Below are 17,991 nucleotides of genomic sequence, written 5' to 3' on the forward strand. Positions count from 1 at the left end.
TGTGATTCATTAATCAAATGGTCAAATCAAAAAAATATATACTTTTCCTCTCCATTTGTCACATTGGTCATAAAAAATAGATTTGTATTCTTTCATCAAACATCTACAACATGCCAAAAGTAAGGTAGAGATGATTATATTTAAAGACACCCACCATCTTCCAACAATGTCTAGTGTATTTTAACAGAACTTCACTGTGTTGATAAAACTGTCTTTTCTCTCATACATTAGCCACTATCAACAGGTACATCAAGTGAAAACTTATATATTTAGTCCTATTGTCCTTAAATCATTCAAACTTACTCCTTTTCATCCCAATTTTCTTTTTTAAATATTATCTATTTTAAGTAAGTATATATATGTGCATTTTTAATTCAATTTATATTTTTAAATGCTTAATGAGTGCCAAGAAGTATGGTAAGTTCTGGGGATGCAAATAAGAAGAAATACAGTCCCTTCCTTCAAGTGGTTTAAAATCTAATGAGGGAAATAAACATAGACCAAGGGCTACCTAGTGCTGGGAGAATAATGCTCCATGGAATCATAACAAAACAGAACTACTCTTGAAGAAAATATAGGGAAAGAGAGAATAAGAAACAGAAACAGAGACAGAGGCAGAGAGACAGAAAGGCAGAGACAGAGAAACAGAGATACACAGAGAGAGAAAGAGGAGAGACAGAGAAACAGAGACACACAGAGAGACAAAAATGAGGTACAGAGAGACAGAAAAACAATAAGACAAACACACAGAGATCTAGAGAAAGAGAAAGAGATGAAAAAAGAGAGATAGACACAGAGAGACACACTCAGAGAGACAGACAAAGAACCAGAGGCAAAGGCAGAGACAAAAAGAAAGTGGAAAGGGAGACAGAGAGAAAGAATAAAACAGACAGAGAAAGAGAGACAGAGGAAAGAACACAGAGAGACTGAGACAGGGAAAGAGAGACAGAGACAAGAGGGAGATACACAGAGAGAGAGTGACATATTCAGAGACGGGGACACAAAGTGAGACAGAAAGGCAGTGGCAGAGAGACAGAGTAAGATAGAGACAGAGAAAAAGACATGTAGAAAGAAAGAGAAAGAAAGGCAAACCAACAGTTATAGAGAAACAAAGAAGAAGATAGAGAGATAGTATCAGAATTGTCAGTCAGAGAGAAAGAGAAAGAGAGAGAGACAGAGAGAGACAGAGAGAGAGAGAGAGAGAGACAGAGAGAGAGAGAGACAGAGAGAGAGAGAGAGAGAGAGAGAGAGAGAGACAGAGACAGAGAGAGACAGAGAGAGAGAGAGAGAGAGAGAGAGAGAGAGACAGAGAGAGACAGAGAGAGAGAGAGAGAGAGAGAGAGAGAGAGAGAGAGAGAGAGAGAGAGAGAGAGAGAGAGAGAGAGAGTCACAGAGAAGGAGGAAGGCATGGGGAGAGACATAGAGGGAGACAGACACCAAAAGACAGAGAGAGGAGGACAGAGGCAGAGAGATAGAGACACACACACACACGCACATAGACAGAGAGACATTCAGAGAAAAAGACAGAAACAGACTAGTGAGGCAGAGAGACAGAGACAAAGAAAAAGACAGAGAGAGGGTGTCTGAGCCAGAGAAATAAGGAGACAGAGAAAGACAGAGAAACAGAGACAGAAAAAGACAAACAGAGAGAGGGAAGAGAGAGAAAGAAACAAAGAGAGAATGGGAGAAGAAACAAAGATAGAAATATAGGTAGAGATAGGGGAGAGGGAGAAAGAGAGGAAGAGGAAGAGAGAGTCAAAGTAACAGAGACACAGAGACAAGGAGATAGACAAAGATAGAGACAGAAATAGAGGGACATTGATAGAGAAAGAGAGACAAGGAGACAGAAAGAGAAATAAAGAGGTAGATAATGAGATGAGAGAGAGAGAGAGAGAGAGAGAGAGAGAGAGAGAAAGAGAGAGAGAGAGAGAGAGAGAGAGAGAGAGAGAGAGAGAAAGAGAGAACAGAATTAGAAATAGACACATGCAAAGAGAAACAGACAGAGAAAAAGAAAGTGGAACAGAAACAGAGTGAGGCAATGACAAAGACAGAGAGAAGGAAGCAGACAAATATAGATAGGGAGGGAAGAAGAGAGACAGAGATAGACAATACTTATGAGAGTAAGATTCAAAAGATACCCATTGCCTGCCCTCCCATCTTTCCCTCCAATGTAATAGTTTTTTCATGTCTCTTCTTATGAAATACTTTACCCAATTCTACCTCTTCCTCCTTTCCACAGAGTATTCCTTTTTCTCATCTCTTATTTGTATTTTATGCTATTTCCTCTAATTCAGCTTTACCCATACCATCTGTCTATGTTTATTTCTTCTAGATATACTAGTAGTAGTATCATTTTTTTAAAGATTGCAAGTTTCCTCTTCCCATTTAGTAATGTAAACAGTAACATTAAATTCTTTATATTTTCTTTTTCTTTTTCCTTTTTTTAGACTTCTCTTGCATATTTATATCAGGAATAAAATGTTTGTTTAATTCTAGTCTTCTCCTTATGAAAGCTTGAAACCATTCTATTTCATTGGAAGATTTTTTTTTTCCACATGAAGTCCTATACTTATTTTTCCCAGGAGGTTATAGTCTTAGCTCTTTTGCCTTATAGACTATCATGTTCCATGACCTTCAATCATTTAATACTGTAGCTGCAAAATCCTCAGTACCTTGGTTGTGACTCACCAGTATTTGTATTTTTTGTCTGGCTCCTTAAAGTACTTTTCCTTTGATTTTATAGTTCTTAGTTTTGACTAAAATGTTTCTTAATCTTTTATTTGGGGATCTCTTCCCTGAGATGATCCAGGAATTCTTTCAATGCTCTTTTGCCCTCTGGTTCCAAGACATTAGGACAATTTTATTTTATTTATTTTATTTTTTTGGGATAATTTTTTGAAAGTTGCTCTTCAGATTCTTTCTTTGATTATGTCTTCTATGTAGTCCAAAGATTCCAAGATGGTGTCTCCTGGATTTATGGTGCAAGTCTTTTTTTTTTTTTTTCTATTAAGTATTATACATTTTCTTAGACTTCTTTATTATTTTAAATTAGGAATTTGTTTCTGATTGCCTCAAAAAGACATTTGCTTTTACCCATGCAATTGGGACTTTTATGGACTTTTTTCTCTTCAGTTTTATACATCCTTTTCCATTTGGCCAATTGTACTCTTTAAAAAATTGTTTTACTCAGTGGATTTTTGCATATCCTTTTCTATTTGGCCAAGTATATTTTTAAGCAGTTCTTATCTTTTCCCAAGTTGTTGACTTTTTTAATCCCAATGTTGTTTGGGGTTTTCCTAATAGGTGTTTTACATTGTTTTACTCTTTTGAGTTTCTGTCTGGACCTCCCCTGTCACCATAATAAAAAGTGTCCTTTTTCAAGTGTCTTTTTTATTGTTTTCTTTTTTTTTTTAATTTTCAAAACATATATAAGGATAATTTTTCAACACGGATCCTTGCAAAACTTTGTAACACCTTTTTTTCTTTTATTTCTTTCTTTTTTTTTTTTAATGTTTTAATTTTTTTTTTTTTTTTTTTTTTTTTTACATGATGCTGCACTGATGTTGCACTGAAGACCAGGAACCTCTTATGTTATTTTACATTTAGGAAATGGGGTGGGGTAATAGCTGGTGATTCTGAAATCCATTGGGATGTGACAACTTACCCTGTGTTAACCAGGGGTCCTTGTAGTGAGTCTGGCATGTGGTGAGGCTGGTGGAGTGTTTCTACCTTTCCCTGGAGTCATGCTTAGTCCTCTTCTAATATGTGCATGTTACTCAGTGCTTAGGGCTGTATTGAACCACATGATGGTTTTTTGAACTAGAATCTCCTCTAGCTATGCTGAAGCTGTGGTATGTATGGAGTATTCTCATGTTGGCATTTGCCTGTTCCACCCCACTGGGGCTCAGAATATTCCAATTGCTTACTTAGGTGGGTTCTGTTAATAAATTCAAATATATTTTCATAAACTTATCATTTTATTTTCTTCCTGTTATTGTTTTTTTTTTTAATTTCAGTGGACCATCTTTATTTTAGAAATAGTTTATAATATTGCATATTTTTTGTGTGATTAACCTAAAGGTTCATAGACATTTTCTTAATATAACAATCATCTTCTAATTTTTTTTTGGTGGTGTTCTCTTTATCTCTTTCTCTCTTTCTCTGTGTGTCTGTGTGTGTCTGTGTGCATGCTTTATTTTATTTTCACAATTCACCCTTTCTGAGTGCTGCCCTGCTTTATCCACTTTACCGTTTTAGCATTATACAATTATACCTGTATGTCATCATTTATTCATGCTTAGGAATATTTTAATGGACCTAGCAAATAATAAAGATATATATAAACATACATATGTATGTAATAAATATATAAATATATGTATATACACATTGATATGTGTGTATTCATCATATCAATATCCAGAAGTTCTTAAGAACATCAGACTAGAAAGATACATGGAATATATTATACAAATAGAAGAACTGGATAGGGTAGAAGCATAGCATACAGTTTTAAGGCATGTTATCTGGCTTGGGGTTTTTCCATCTAATCACAATTATTTTAGTTTGTAATTCTGTGCTCATTCAACTCCTCTATTTAGGGGAGACCACTATAAGCAACATCTACACCAATCTGCTGCATTCAGATAGGATCAAATTAAGTGAGACTAATAGCCTGATAAAATTATTCAATAAAAAGTCAAAGAATAGGGCTTCAAACCCAGAGTTAATTATGGATAATCTAGTGTTCCTTGTATAGTCTATGCCTCACTGCACCATGAGATTACTGATATACCTTCCCAAATACTGAACAGTGAGTGCTAGATAGGAAAAGACCAAAAAAATTATTTTATAGGGAGATGTTAAGGAAAATAACATTTGTTCCAGGACATAAGGAGTTAGGTGTTTTTTAAAAATAATTGAATGGAAGCATTGATTGCTATTAATTTTGTAATAGTAAATGTAGCTAAAGCATCCTCCTTTTTATCTATTTTTCATAATAAATCTATAAGTCAAAGAAGTTAAGACATTTCTACTCAAACAATGGGGAAACAAATTAAGAGAATAATACTGATATTTCAATTATTCTGTGGTTAGTAATTAAGAAAGCCATATGTCCCCAGGACTCAAATCTACAGATTTTCCAATATATAACACTGTCTTATTAAATGATATTTAGAAGAGTGAACTTTGAGCCAAAGGAACACTCTCATTAAAATGTGGTAAGAATCATGGATAACTGTCCCTAGAGAACATAGAAGGGCAAGTATCATTTCTACTTAAAAAGTGTGATGATTTGTTCTGAATAATCATTTTTTAGAAAGACTCTGGTTCCCCTTTAAGTTAGATAGAATATGACAGTAGATAATAATGCTTAAGGGAGTAAAAGAATAGCTTCCTCAATAAATCATGGGATACCTGAATTCAAACCTCTCTCTGACACTTAGTCAAGTTATTCAAATAGTTTGAGGTACTCTGCTAATATGTCAAATGAAAATACTTTTAATACCTATATTATAGAGCTGGGAGGAGGAAAAGATGTGATAATATATATATATATATATATGTATATATATATATATATAGATATATAGATATATAGATATAGATATATAGATATATAAAGAGCTCCCTAAATATTAAAGCACCTTATTTTTGCTGTTCATTAATTTCTCATATTTTCCATATATGAATTAAAGAAATGCCTGAATATGATTTAATCTCATCTTTAAAAGGTAAGTGTGAATACTTTTGCCTGCTCATCTCCAAATTCTTTGATTATAAAGAATTTTGTAGACCTGCTTATCTAGAAGTTTACTAAAAGTTTTTAAAATACACAATAAATTTCAGGGGAAAATGCCAAAGAAAGAATGTTTTGCCACCTCCCCCCTTAAAATGAGCTCTGATTTATTTATGGACTGAGAAACCCCTCAAAAGGCAAAAGCGAAATACTACCATGTATTCTATGGCAATATAAATAAAATCAGAATGCTTTTTAAGTATTTGCTTCTTTTTTTATTTATTAATGCTCCCCTTTTTTTTGACTACCTCAAAGTTATAGCCTAGTATATTCCTGTATCCCTTGTAACAAAGAGAAGAGAAGGAATCATCAAAAATCATATTTAATAGTGTATTTTATTTTAATTTATATTTTTCATTAAAATGATATTTTATTTTTCATTACAATTATATTTTATCTTTCCACATATAAATACAATATATAACACTCTTTGTTTTTAAATTTTCAATTCAAATATTAACAACATACAATGTTATATATGAGCAATAAATAACTTTTTAAATTGTCCAAATCATAATTCTCCTGACCTAAAATGCTAAGAGGAAGGAAATATGTTTCAGATTCTTTTCAATGAGCAAATTTGGCTGTGAAATTAATTTGAACTCACCTCCAAGTTTCATTTTGCATTATTTCATTTGCATTATTATGGCTAGTATTATATTAACTGTATTTTTTCCCCTAAAGTCATTTAAAACTTGCTTTTCCCTAATTCGTTATATCTTCATATTCAATTCTCTTATTAAACGTTATTCGATTAATCAATATAATAAAACATGTTCAGTCATTGCTGGATTAAAATCTACTCTATCTTATTTTTTTTCTTTAACAAAACAAAAATAATATCACTGTTTTGTCTTTGTGTGATCTGTTTCTAAGTTCCTTTAAGCCATTTTAATAAGGTAGCTTAGTCAAAGATGATTAATTGATTATATGCTTGCATAATTCCAAGAAGTTTCTCAGAATATATGTGCATATATATATATATATATATATACATACATACATACATACATACATATATATATATGTGTATGTGTGTGTGTGTGTGTGTGTGTGTGACAACAACTCCAGTAACATTATGGTAATTGTTTGTATATTCTCCAAGATCAAAAATTGATTGTTTTCCTTTTATCATATTAGCTATTTTGTGATTTCTGAAATCCACAAATTTCTTTTCTCTTATTAGAAACATCTTATTGAAATGTTTAATGGTAATTTACAATTCTTGTTTTATATATACAATCTGGCTATGTTATTTGATTTCTTATTTATACAAGAATAATTGATCTTCGTATTGGCTATCTATGACAATTTCAAATGTGTTTTGAATATCAAAGATTTCAGGCATATATTGAACTTATTTTTTTCAACTGTCATTGTAGCAACACTTTATTATCAGTGATTTTTTTAAATTATATAACTAAAGTGATCTCTTTTGTTTGTGTTTTGTTTTATCCCTTATTTTGTTAGTCATGTTGACCCTTATTGGGCTATGACTGTTGGCATGGGAGGCAGGAGAACTTGGGATCCAATCCTTCTGATATTTGATAGTCCTAGGAACTTTCTCAAGTCACTTAAGCTCTGTGACCCTTTTACTTCCTCTATACAAAAGAGATCATAATCACTCACACCTCAGAGTTATTTGTTCATTGAGTAAGATGGAGTATCTAAAATCCTTGACAAATCATGAAACAAAAAATAATAATGACTTTATGGGTTATATAAGCATAGATCTGTAATGGCCTTTTTTATTTCATTTACCTTTAAAATCGATTTAATCTAGGATGATAATAACATACATATTTAGATGCTACTTCAATATGATCAATTGCAATTATAAAGTAAAATCTGAAAATGCAGGCAAGTAAAAATATAAAATAAAATATCCATAAAATACCATAAAATATCTCCTGGAGATAGAAAATAATACTCTTTTGTTGGTGATTATAAATTTAAATCATATTGTTAGAAAAACAATCAGTTATTTCAGATACTTCATTTTTGCAAGTCGACAGAACACTAATTAGTACACTGACACTGAAACATGCATGTCTCTTCTTTACATAGAAATAAAAAGTAATGAATGAGGTATGTATTTTCTGAAGTGGCAAATTCCTGATTTGTTTTACTTAGATTTATTTTGTTGTTAGGTGAGTGTTGGAAGGGAAAACAAAGCGTCAGAACAAGTGAAAATAAGTGACATCAATGTAAAGAAAAAATATATAACAGATGCAAAAAAGAATATTTTTGCTATTCTTCTACAGAAGAGGAAGAAATGTGTGATAGTGAAAAGAATTAGAATTTGCTATATATTTCCAAGAAGGAATAGAGGTTTGCTCTTACATTTAAGGGAGATCACCATTGAATTGTCCCAAATATATATTCCAAGTATTGGACTGTATAAGTTTACGTGTTTTGTTTATTGTTTTGTTGTTTGTGTATTTGTTTTGTTTTGTTTTTGCCTTTCCAATGAGGTGATTTTTTTTCAAAGTCAAAAAGCTAGAATGGAGTAGTTTTTCCCAGTATATGGATTAATGAAAATTTAGTATAAATAATAATTGTTACTTAGGTTTCTTTAAAGTTGGTAAATTAATCTATATTTCTATATGAGTGGGAAGGGAGAACATTTGGCTCTAGGTAATCTCCAACAGATATTGAACACATATTTTATTTAAGGAGCATTTTTCTTAAGGATAATAAATGAGTATTTGGGAAGTTATGTGGCACAATGTCAGGCCTTTTTCTTGAGTTTAAATCTGACCTCAAACATTTATTCTCAATGTGACCTTAACGTTTTATCAATTACTTAATCCTACGTATCTCCATTTCCTGAACTGCAAAATGAATTGAAGAAGGAAATGTCAAATTACTCCAATTTCTGCCACCAAAACCCAAAAGGGGTCAAGAAGTCAGAAATGACTGTATGACTAAACAGCAACAATGAGCATTTGGCAATTTGGTGAACAGAAATTTATATCTCATTCTCACATTTACTCATTAGCAAAAAGATGAGAAATCTGTATCCTGAAAATAGAGGTTGAAATTATTCTTGGGAATTCAATAAATAAACTAAATTAAATTGATGACTTTCAGAGACTAGATTAATGCCCAATTTCCAGTATCTACTTTAATTTATAAAAACCCTAAAATACTCATACAACACTTTTAACTGCTTAAGTGTGAAAAATTAAGAACAAATTGATTTTTCCATACCAAATAATCTTCCTCTTAAACTTACATGAAATAAAAAAATAAAAAAAAAATACAAACCAATGAAAAGAAATCAGATAAATTTTTGAATGGAATGAATTGTGTGTCATCAAATTGTCCTAAATTCTTCTGATAGCCTAAAGACAATATGTTAACATCTTAATACTTTAAAAACCATTCTTTCACCTATACAATTATCCACAGATCATTTATGAATTAGTTTTGTAAATAGGATGTGACTCAGATAGGACAGAATTCCATGTAAATTGATAATGAACAATAATTATGATGGCAATTAAAGTATGCAAGCTTTTACAATTTTAAAATATTTTGAATATATAATTTCAATTGTTCACAACAAAATGCAAGTAGAAGTGATAATTTATTTTATCTTTTATAGACAAGAAAGCTATTGCATTAGAATTATAATAATTTAATCCAGTTTACTTGCTTTATGATGGAGTCATCACTCTAAATAAATTCAAATCATATCGGTATTCTAACATAAAACTGAGTATTGCTTCATCTTTTCTAAGATTCATAATTAGAAGTTGAAAAGGGGTGATACTAAAGACTTAAATGATATTGACACAATTTCAGGTCAGATAGTCATAGACATTGATCTAGGCAGTACAAAATAAAGCGCCAGGAGTACAGATTGAATGTGTTTCATGCCGTTCTAGGCTACTACATTGAACAAACTAAGATGGTTACAGAGATAGTATATTTGAGCTTCAGAATAATTATTTATCAAATTAAAAGACTTTTTTGTTCTAATTATTCTGCTTTAAAAAATCTCTTCCATACCTTCCCTTCAAATCATAATAAAACTACAACATGATTTTATTTATTTACTTATTTCCTACATGGGATATTTACCAAGTTTATATCTTAGTTCAAGCTTAGCTCAACACATAATGTGTATATGTATCTCTCTGTGTATGAGTATGCATGTGTGTGTGAAGACAGGCACAAACATATGTGAATATGTGTATGTTTTACATATGTATTTATACATACATATACAAGAATGCCTTTGTTAATATGTTTCTGTGCATAATTTAATGTTTAATAATTTTTTTTATAAATTTGTTTAATAAAAATGACATTGGGAACAAATAGACCAAAAGTTCACACTAAAATTTCAAATGAAAAAGACTTAATGAATTTATTGCTACATCTGTTATCACAGAGAATTAAATTTCTAAGTATGGTCTTTTAAACTTTAGCCAAGAAAAGAAGTATTTAGTAGTAGAAGGCCCTGAATTCATATCATAATGATGATCCACACTTTCAAATATATATTTTTTAATGAAATGTTATTTTCAACTTATATGGAGATATAGAAGAAAAAAAACTCTTGTCAAAAGACTTAGAATCATTTTTAAAATTTAAATGTTTTAATAACATTTTATTTTCCTACACCCATGCAAATACAATTCTCAACATTTACTTTCACAAAAATTTGTTTCATATTTTTCTCCCTCTCCTTCCCCCTCCCTATTCTAAAAGCAAGCAATCTGATACATGTTAAATGTGTGTAATTCTACTAATTACTTATATGTTATGCTAAGCAAAGAAGAATCAAATCAAAAAGAAATGAAAAAAAAAACACAAGAGGAAAAAATCATGGATATTATATATTGTAATATATAAAATTAGGATAAAAATAGTGAATATATTATGATTTGATCCACATTCTCTGTAGTCTGTCTCTAGATGTGGATATTACTTTCAATCACAAGTCTGTTGGAATTGCTTTGAAGCATCTCATCTTTGAAGAGGCATGCCCATCACAATTAATGATTACATAATCTTGTTACTGTATAATATACTGTTCTATCACTTTTTTATTTTTATTTTTTTCTCACTTAGCATCAGTTCTTATGAATTGATATTGGCTACATATACAAAAATATCCTTAAAGGTAACAGAAGTTGTGTGTGTGTATATATATATATATATATATATATATATATATATATATATATATATATATATATGCTAGTTAGACAATTTGGGATAGAATTCTTACAAATTAGTAATTCAAGTGTGGGAGAACTATCTGCTAAAAAAAGGTGACTAGAAAATGCCATACTGAGGAAAGGGTGAAGTTTAGACAGGCCTTGAGAGAATGGGGAGATTCTGATAATGAGATGATTATGAAAAAAGAATTCCAGAGAGAAAAAAAATCATGAGTTAAGCTTAAAAGGGCTAACATAATAAGGAGTATAAAATAGTAATATTTGAGAAAATTAAGGTGTTATGATTACTAGGTGAGAACTCAGGTTGTCTGGACAGTGACAAGGTGAGAATTCAGGTTGTCTGGACAATTACAAGGTGAGAACTCAGGTTAACTCAAGTGTAATGTTCTGATCCTCTCTCAGTTGTAATCCTTCTCTGGGAGGAGGTTTCTTTTCTGTATAATCTTTTCCTCTATGAGCAGGTTTCTTGGGAGGCTTCTGGAGCCTCCAGCCAGCCTCTTCTTCCTGAATCCTGGCTCTGAATCTCCTCCAGCACTTGTCCTTCCCCAGTCCAGACTGCTCCTCCAGGCTCAATGTTGCCTCTTTTTATCCTCCCAGAGAATGGGCTTGGGATAATGCAAGGGCTTCTGGGAAGAAGTACTCCAACCAATGAGCTTGCTCCTCCTAGAATTCCTAAGGTGTAAACTCCCTTTAAAGGCCTGAACCAAAGGTCTGAGCCAGAGAACTGTCAAGTCAACCTGAGTTCTCACCTTGTCACTGCCCAGACAACCTGAATTCTCACCTTGTCACTGTCCAGACAACCTGAGTTCTCACCTAGTAATCCTAACATTAAGGATATATTAAATTTCTTCTTTTTCATATCTTATGTGAAAATTATTGCTTCCTATGTCAGGATATAAATGAATTTTAAAATAAAAGTAATGTAGAATAGTGCAATATGAGATTTAGGTTGGTTTCAAATGTTTTACTGGATGATATTTTTAGAACCATATTTTCATACAAATATCCAAGAAAGATAGTCACAGAATTTATTACTTTCCCTGACACGTAGTACATATTTAACCTAAATTCATTGGTTGCTTTTGGCCTTATGACAGAGAATATAGAATGTTAATACTAATAAGTGGTGTTGAACAACAGAACATTAGTTACTATTTGTTGAAGGAATGATTCAACAAAAATTATAAAAGCTAAGTGTGATACAGGAGCTCATTTAATCAAAATTTCTGTTCCTCCCATAGGCACATTTATTTTTCTAAGGTAGAAACTGAAGCCTAGCGAAAGAAAGGTATTGGCTGGTTCAGATTTCAGTATTTTCACACACAGAAGAAATTGATAAAATGGAAAGAAGCAATGTTACATTTGTGGTGGAATTCATTCTCCAAGGATTTTCTGACCTTCCCAATTTTAGAAGACTTCTATTTGGAATTTTCTTAGTCATCTATATGAATATACTTATAGGAAATGGCCTCCTCATTGTCGTAACCAAGATAAATCCTGCTCTTCAAACTCCCATGTACTTTTTCCTGGGAAATTTTTCCTTCTTAGAAATCTGTTACACATCAGTCACTCTCCCTAAAATGCTGACAGACCTTTGGACTCAGAAGGGAAATATTCCATTCCTGTCTTGTGCTTTTCAAACTTGCTTCCTTTACATTTTAGGAGTTGCAGAATGCTTACTCCTAGCTGTGATGGCTTATGACAGATATGTGGCCATCTGTAAGCCACTTTATTATCCTATCATCATGAATCATAAGGTTTGTGTCCAACTGGTAATTGCTTCCTGGATCACTGGTATTCCAGTACTGATAGGACTCACATACCAGATTTTCTCTCTGAACTTTTGTGGTTCTAACAAACTCAATCATATTTTCTGTGATGCTCCACCATTACTGGAGGTTGCCTGTGGGGACACATATCAGAAAGAGCTTTCTGTTCATGTTGCTGCTCTCTTTTTTGTCATGATTCCTTTTCTATTGATACTCATATCCTATGTCAAAATCATCACCACCATTCTAAAGCTTCCATCAACCTCAGGGAAATCTAAAGCCTTCTCTACTTGCTCTTCTCACCTCATGGTTGTAGGTTTATTTTATGGGTCTGGTAGTATTGTGTATTTGAGACCCAAATCCAGTCATTCAGCCAAATCAGACAAAGTCTTCTCTCTTTTCTATACTATTGTGACTCCAATGTTTAACCCCATAATATATAGCCTGAGGAATAAGGATGTAATAGCTGCCTTGAAAAAACTCCTTCCAAAATGATTGATTCATGTACCAAATGGTCAAAACTAAAAAAAAAAAAAAATCTAAAATTAAAAAAAAAAGTTTTCATCTTCATTTGCTACATTGATAGTAAGACATAGATTTCTGTTCTTTCATTAAACATTTACAACATACTGAAAAGAAAGTACAGGAGATTATATTTTAAAATACCCAACATCTGGCTTAAATGCACATTTTATTTTACTAGATCTTGACTTGGTTATGAAAAGTGTTCTTTATCTCAAGTGGTGATTACTCTCAACAGAAACCTTGAATGCAACTTCATTATATTTTGTTGTTTTGTCCTAAAATGTCCTAAAAACATTCAAACTTAATCCTTTTACTGATAATTTAGTTATTTAAATATTGATCACTTTAACCATGTATGTACATGTGCATGTTAAATTTAATTAACAGTTTAAAATTCTTGCTGTGTGACAAGAATTAGTTTTGGTGTTGAAAATGAAAATAAGAAAAAGCCTTCTAGTCTTTTCCTTGAATGTATTTGAAATGTAAGGGAGGAAGAAAACATAAAAAGAAAGTGAATTTGGACTGTGGAAATTGGGTTGGTCGCAAGGACTACCTTGTAATAGGAGCTTGATGTTCCATGGAGTCCAAAAAATGAGTTGTTCTTAAAGCAAGGAGAGACAGACAGACATAGAAGAGAGACAAAGAGAAAGAGAAAGAGGCAGACACAGAGAGAGAGACAGTAAGAGGTAGAGAGAGGGAAAGAGAGGAAGAGAGTGGAAGAGAGAGGAAGAGAGAAATGGGGTAGAGGGAAAGAAATTTAGATTCAGACAAACTGACAGAAAGGGAGAGAGGGAAGGAGGAAAAGAAGGAGATTTGGAATGCTGTATTCAGGTTAATTTCATGTCAGTTCTTAATTCCACACAAATCAAAATATCTGCAAATGAAAGTAGAGAATTCTGAGTTGAAACTTTGCTTTTAAAAAATAGAATATGAGGATGCAAAACCTGAATTAAAAACCATGAGCCAATAAAGTTAAAGCTAGAGGGAAGCTTAAGAAACAGAATGCCAGATCTGAGAGAAATACAGAAGTGAAAACTGAAACTCAAAAAACAAGTTTCCTTTCTACTAACAAATTCTTTATGTCCCCAGATATAAAACACAGTAAAAATGATAAAACACAATTTGATAGTCAAATCCATCCTCTTGTAATTTTCTGACCTATGTTACCATATGTTTCTATATTACCATATATAAGCTTCCCAACTATCCTCTCATTACAAATCCCAAGGTGTACCACCTAACAAAAATTTTTCGTGAAAAAATTGGCTAGGATCAAACAGATAGAAGTTGCTTTTATTGTAATAATGGAACTGCCCAATGGGGCTGAAGGTTTGCATTTGCTTCTCTTTCCTTATAATATATTTATTTTTGACAATTAGTCTGAAAATCCTTACTGTATTACACATCATTTCTAATAGAACAATAATATTCCATAACAATTATATATTACAACTTGTTTAGCTATTCCTCTGTTGATGCTGCCCCCCAATATTTCCATATTTTTCCCTATAAAAGGAGGTGCTGGGAGGGGGCAGAACAAAGATGAGATATGTCTTCATCTTAGCTCTCCCTTAAGGTCCTCAGATCAACATCAAAGCAAGTCTCTGAACTGGTTTTACATTGACAAAACCCACAAATGTTTGGAGTGAAACAAATTACCAGCCCGAGATATTTTGGGAAAACTTCAGAAAAAAAAATCTGTTTCAACTGGGCGCAAAAGGAGACAGATGAGCACAGGCACAGCACATTGACCCAGGACAGCATAGATTCTGTGTTCCGGGAGTAATCTACAGCCGTGTCCTGGTTGCAAGTCAGTAGATCAGCATTTTATTGTAAGACCCAACCCCCAAACAAAAGGCAATTAGTAAGCCTCTGAACTCCTGAATAACATGGAATCTGAAGAGGCCCATTCAACACCAGATGTTAGTCAGCACAAACCCAGCACAGCCAATGTGGGGAAGCTTGGAGAATCTTCTTTTTACCCTAAAACCAGATATCAACTTTTTTTTAATGAGCAAAAAAATCAAAAAGAACTCTGACCATAGATTATTTTTATGGAGAAAGGAAATAACAGACCTCAAAACTTGAAGACCATTAAAAGTAGATTATCTCTCAATGAAGTCCCAAAGGGTGATATAAGTTGGGTCTATCACAAAGGGCTCTCTTGGAAAAATTCAAAAAGGACCTTAGAAAGCACAGAAACGGCCCAAGGAAATGAGAACATTGCAGTAGTATTTAGAAAATAAAACACACAAATTATTTGATGAAAATATCTTACAAAATAAATTTATTGAAATAGAAAAAGCCTATAACTCTTTACAAAATAGATTTAACAAAATGGAAAAAGCAAACAACACCTTGAAAAACAGAATTTGTGAAATGGGAAAAAAAATCTATCAAAAAACAACTCATCTGAATAGACATGTTTATGTAACAAATTGGGATCTGTATCTGCATCAGTGCCCATCATGGACCAAACTGTGCCGTAGTGCGCTCAGCACTGAGCAAGCCCACTGAGGCTGAAACCCACCCCCCCAACCCTGTCTTAGGTCGGTCAGTCAGTCAGCCTGCCTGCTGTATTTGGAGTCCCTGTTTTCTTCTGGACTGTTCAAACAGAAAAGGTAACTAATACCTCCATCTCCTTTTGCGCTTATTAATATGTAAATTTTAGTTTTAGTGTTTAACTGGCATGGATTATAGAATTTGGAGTTTATTTTTAAAGAAAATGCACAAACTAACTTTAACATAAGTCATCACCCTTTATTTTATTAAAATGTATGATTAACTTAACTGGAGAAAGGCGAAGATTCCCCTTGGGAGTACGTTGTCATAACATTTAGAGAGATTTCCCTTCATTTAAGCTAAATGACTGTTCTGTGTTGGTCTCCCTTTTTTTCTGTATATTTGTCACAGAAGTACTTGCATCTTCTTGGGTGTATTGGAACAATAAACTTTGAGTTGTAAACCAAAAAAAAAAAAAAAAAAAAAAAACTCATCTAAAAATTCAATTGGCCAAATACAAAAGGAAATAAAAAAGCAACTGAAGAAAATAATTCACCAAAATTCAGAATTGAAGAAATGGGAATGAATGACTCAATGAGACATTAAGAATCAATCAACTAAACAAAACAAAACAAGTAAAATATCTCATTGGAAAAACAACTGCCCTGGAAAATATATGTAGGATAGACAATCTAAGGATTAGAAGATGTTCTAAAAACAATAATGAAAAATGAGCTTAGACATCACCTTTCAGGAAATCATCAAAGAAAACTGCCCTGATGTCCTAGAACTAGAGGATAAAATAACCACTGAAATAATTCACTGATCACCTCCTGAAAGAAACTCCAGAATCAAAACTCCAAAGAATATTGTACCTAAATTTCAGAATTATCAAATCAATGAAAAAGTATTTCAAATAGCCAGAATGAAACAATTCATATATTATGGAGTCACAATCAATATTACCCAAGATTGAAGGGCCTGAGATTTAAAAATAAAAACCACCAGGAATATTATAGCTAAATTCCACAACTCCCATACTGCAACCATCCAAAAAGAAACAATTTAAGTTTAGTGGAGACACAGTCAGGATAACATAATGTTTAGCAGTTTTATATTAAAGGACCAGAGGGCTTGGAATATTCTGTAGAGCAATGGAGCTAGGATTGCAACAAGAATCACCCACTCAGGACAACTGAATAAAAAATAGTTATTCAATGAAACAAAGGATTTTAAAGCATTCATGATGAAAAGACCAAAGCTGAATGGAAAATTTGATTTTCAAATAAAGGCCTTTGGAGAAGTATAAGGAGTTATATAATCAGAAATGTTATATATCATAAGGGACTTAATAAAATTTATCTATCAATGAGAAGATTGATGCTAGTGTCAATGATCTTGTGATTAAGGGAGCCATCACACTCAGAGAGAGGACTGTGGGAATTGAATGTGGATCATAACATAACATTCTCACTTTTTTTGTTGTTCACTTGCATTTTTTCTTACTAATTTCCTTTCTTTTTTTATCTGATTTTTTCTTGTGCAGCAAGATAATTGTATACATATGTTTACATATTGGATTTAACATATTTAACATGTTTAATGTTATAGATAAGAACTCTGAACTTGAAACAAGTTACTAAGTGGAATTAATGAGACAATGGTTATCTACTTTATGATGGTGATTAATAGTATTCTACATTCAGTATGATTGATTTAATCTTATAACAAATAATGGTTTCCTAGAGATATGATGATTGGTTTATACTCAGTGTGAAGCCTGTAAGCAGGGACTGAGAGCCACAGAAGAGAAGCTCTCAGAGGCAGAGAAGACAAGAGAACAGGAGGCAGGAGCTTAAGCTCTCAGGGCCAAGGAGCTAAATTCATTCAATCTTCAGTCAGGCTGCTGAGGGACTGAGAGGCTAAGAGAGAGAGCTAGAGAAGAAAAGGACTGGAGGCTGAAGCACAACCCCAGGGACTTACAGCCTCATTCATTCACTCCATCTCACACCACCTTGGTGACAGGATCTCCTCCTGCACTTCTCCCCTGAAACCAAGGCTCTGGAAGGCCTCTAAGAAAGCTAACTAGGCCCCAGGAAAGGAGATAAGACTTTGGAGGAGATAATAAAGTATTTCAATTTTAACATTTGGCTGTTCTTGTGGTGATTACTAAACTGAAAGGAAGGCTGCTCCCAGAGAC

General features: G+C 32.7%; 1 protein-coding gene across 1 annotated transcript; it reads left to right on the plus strand.

Moving 5' to 3' along the window:
* Positions 1-12,329: 12,329 nt before the first annotated feature.
* Positions 12,330-13,259, plus strand: LOC141546730 (olfactory receptor 10AG1-like). Its single transcript, XM_074274728.1, has one exon. The coding sequence runs from the start codon at positions 12,336-12,338 to the stop codon at positions 13,257-13,259; it is 924 nt and encodes a 307-aa protein (XP_074130829.1). The 5' UTR covers positions 12,330-12,335.
* The last annotated feature ends 4,732 nt before the right edge of the window (positions 13,260-17,991 follow it).

Source organism: Sminthopsis crassicaudata, chromosome 6 (assembly GCF_048593235.1).
Source record: "Sminthopsis crassicaudata isolate SCR6 chromosome 6, ASM4859323v1, whole genome shotgun sequence".
Lineage (NCBI taxonomy): Eukaryota > Metazoa > Chordata > Mammalia > Dasyuromorphia > Dasyuridae > Sminthopsis > Sminthopsis crassicaudata.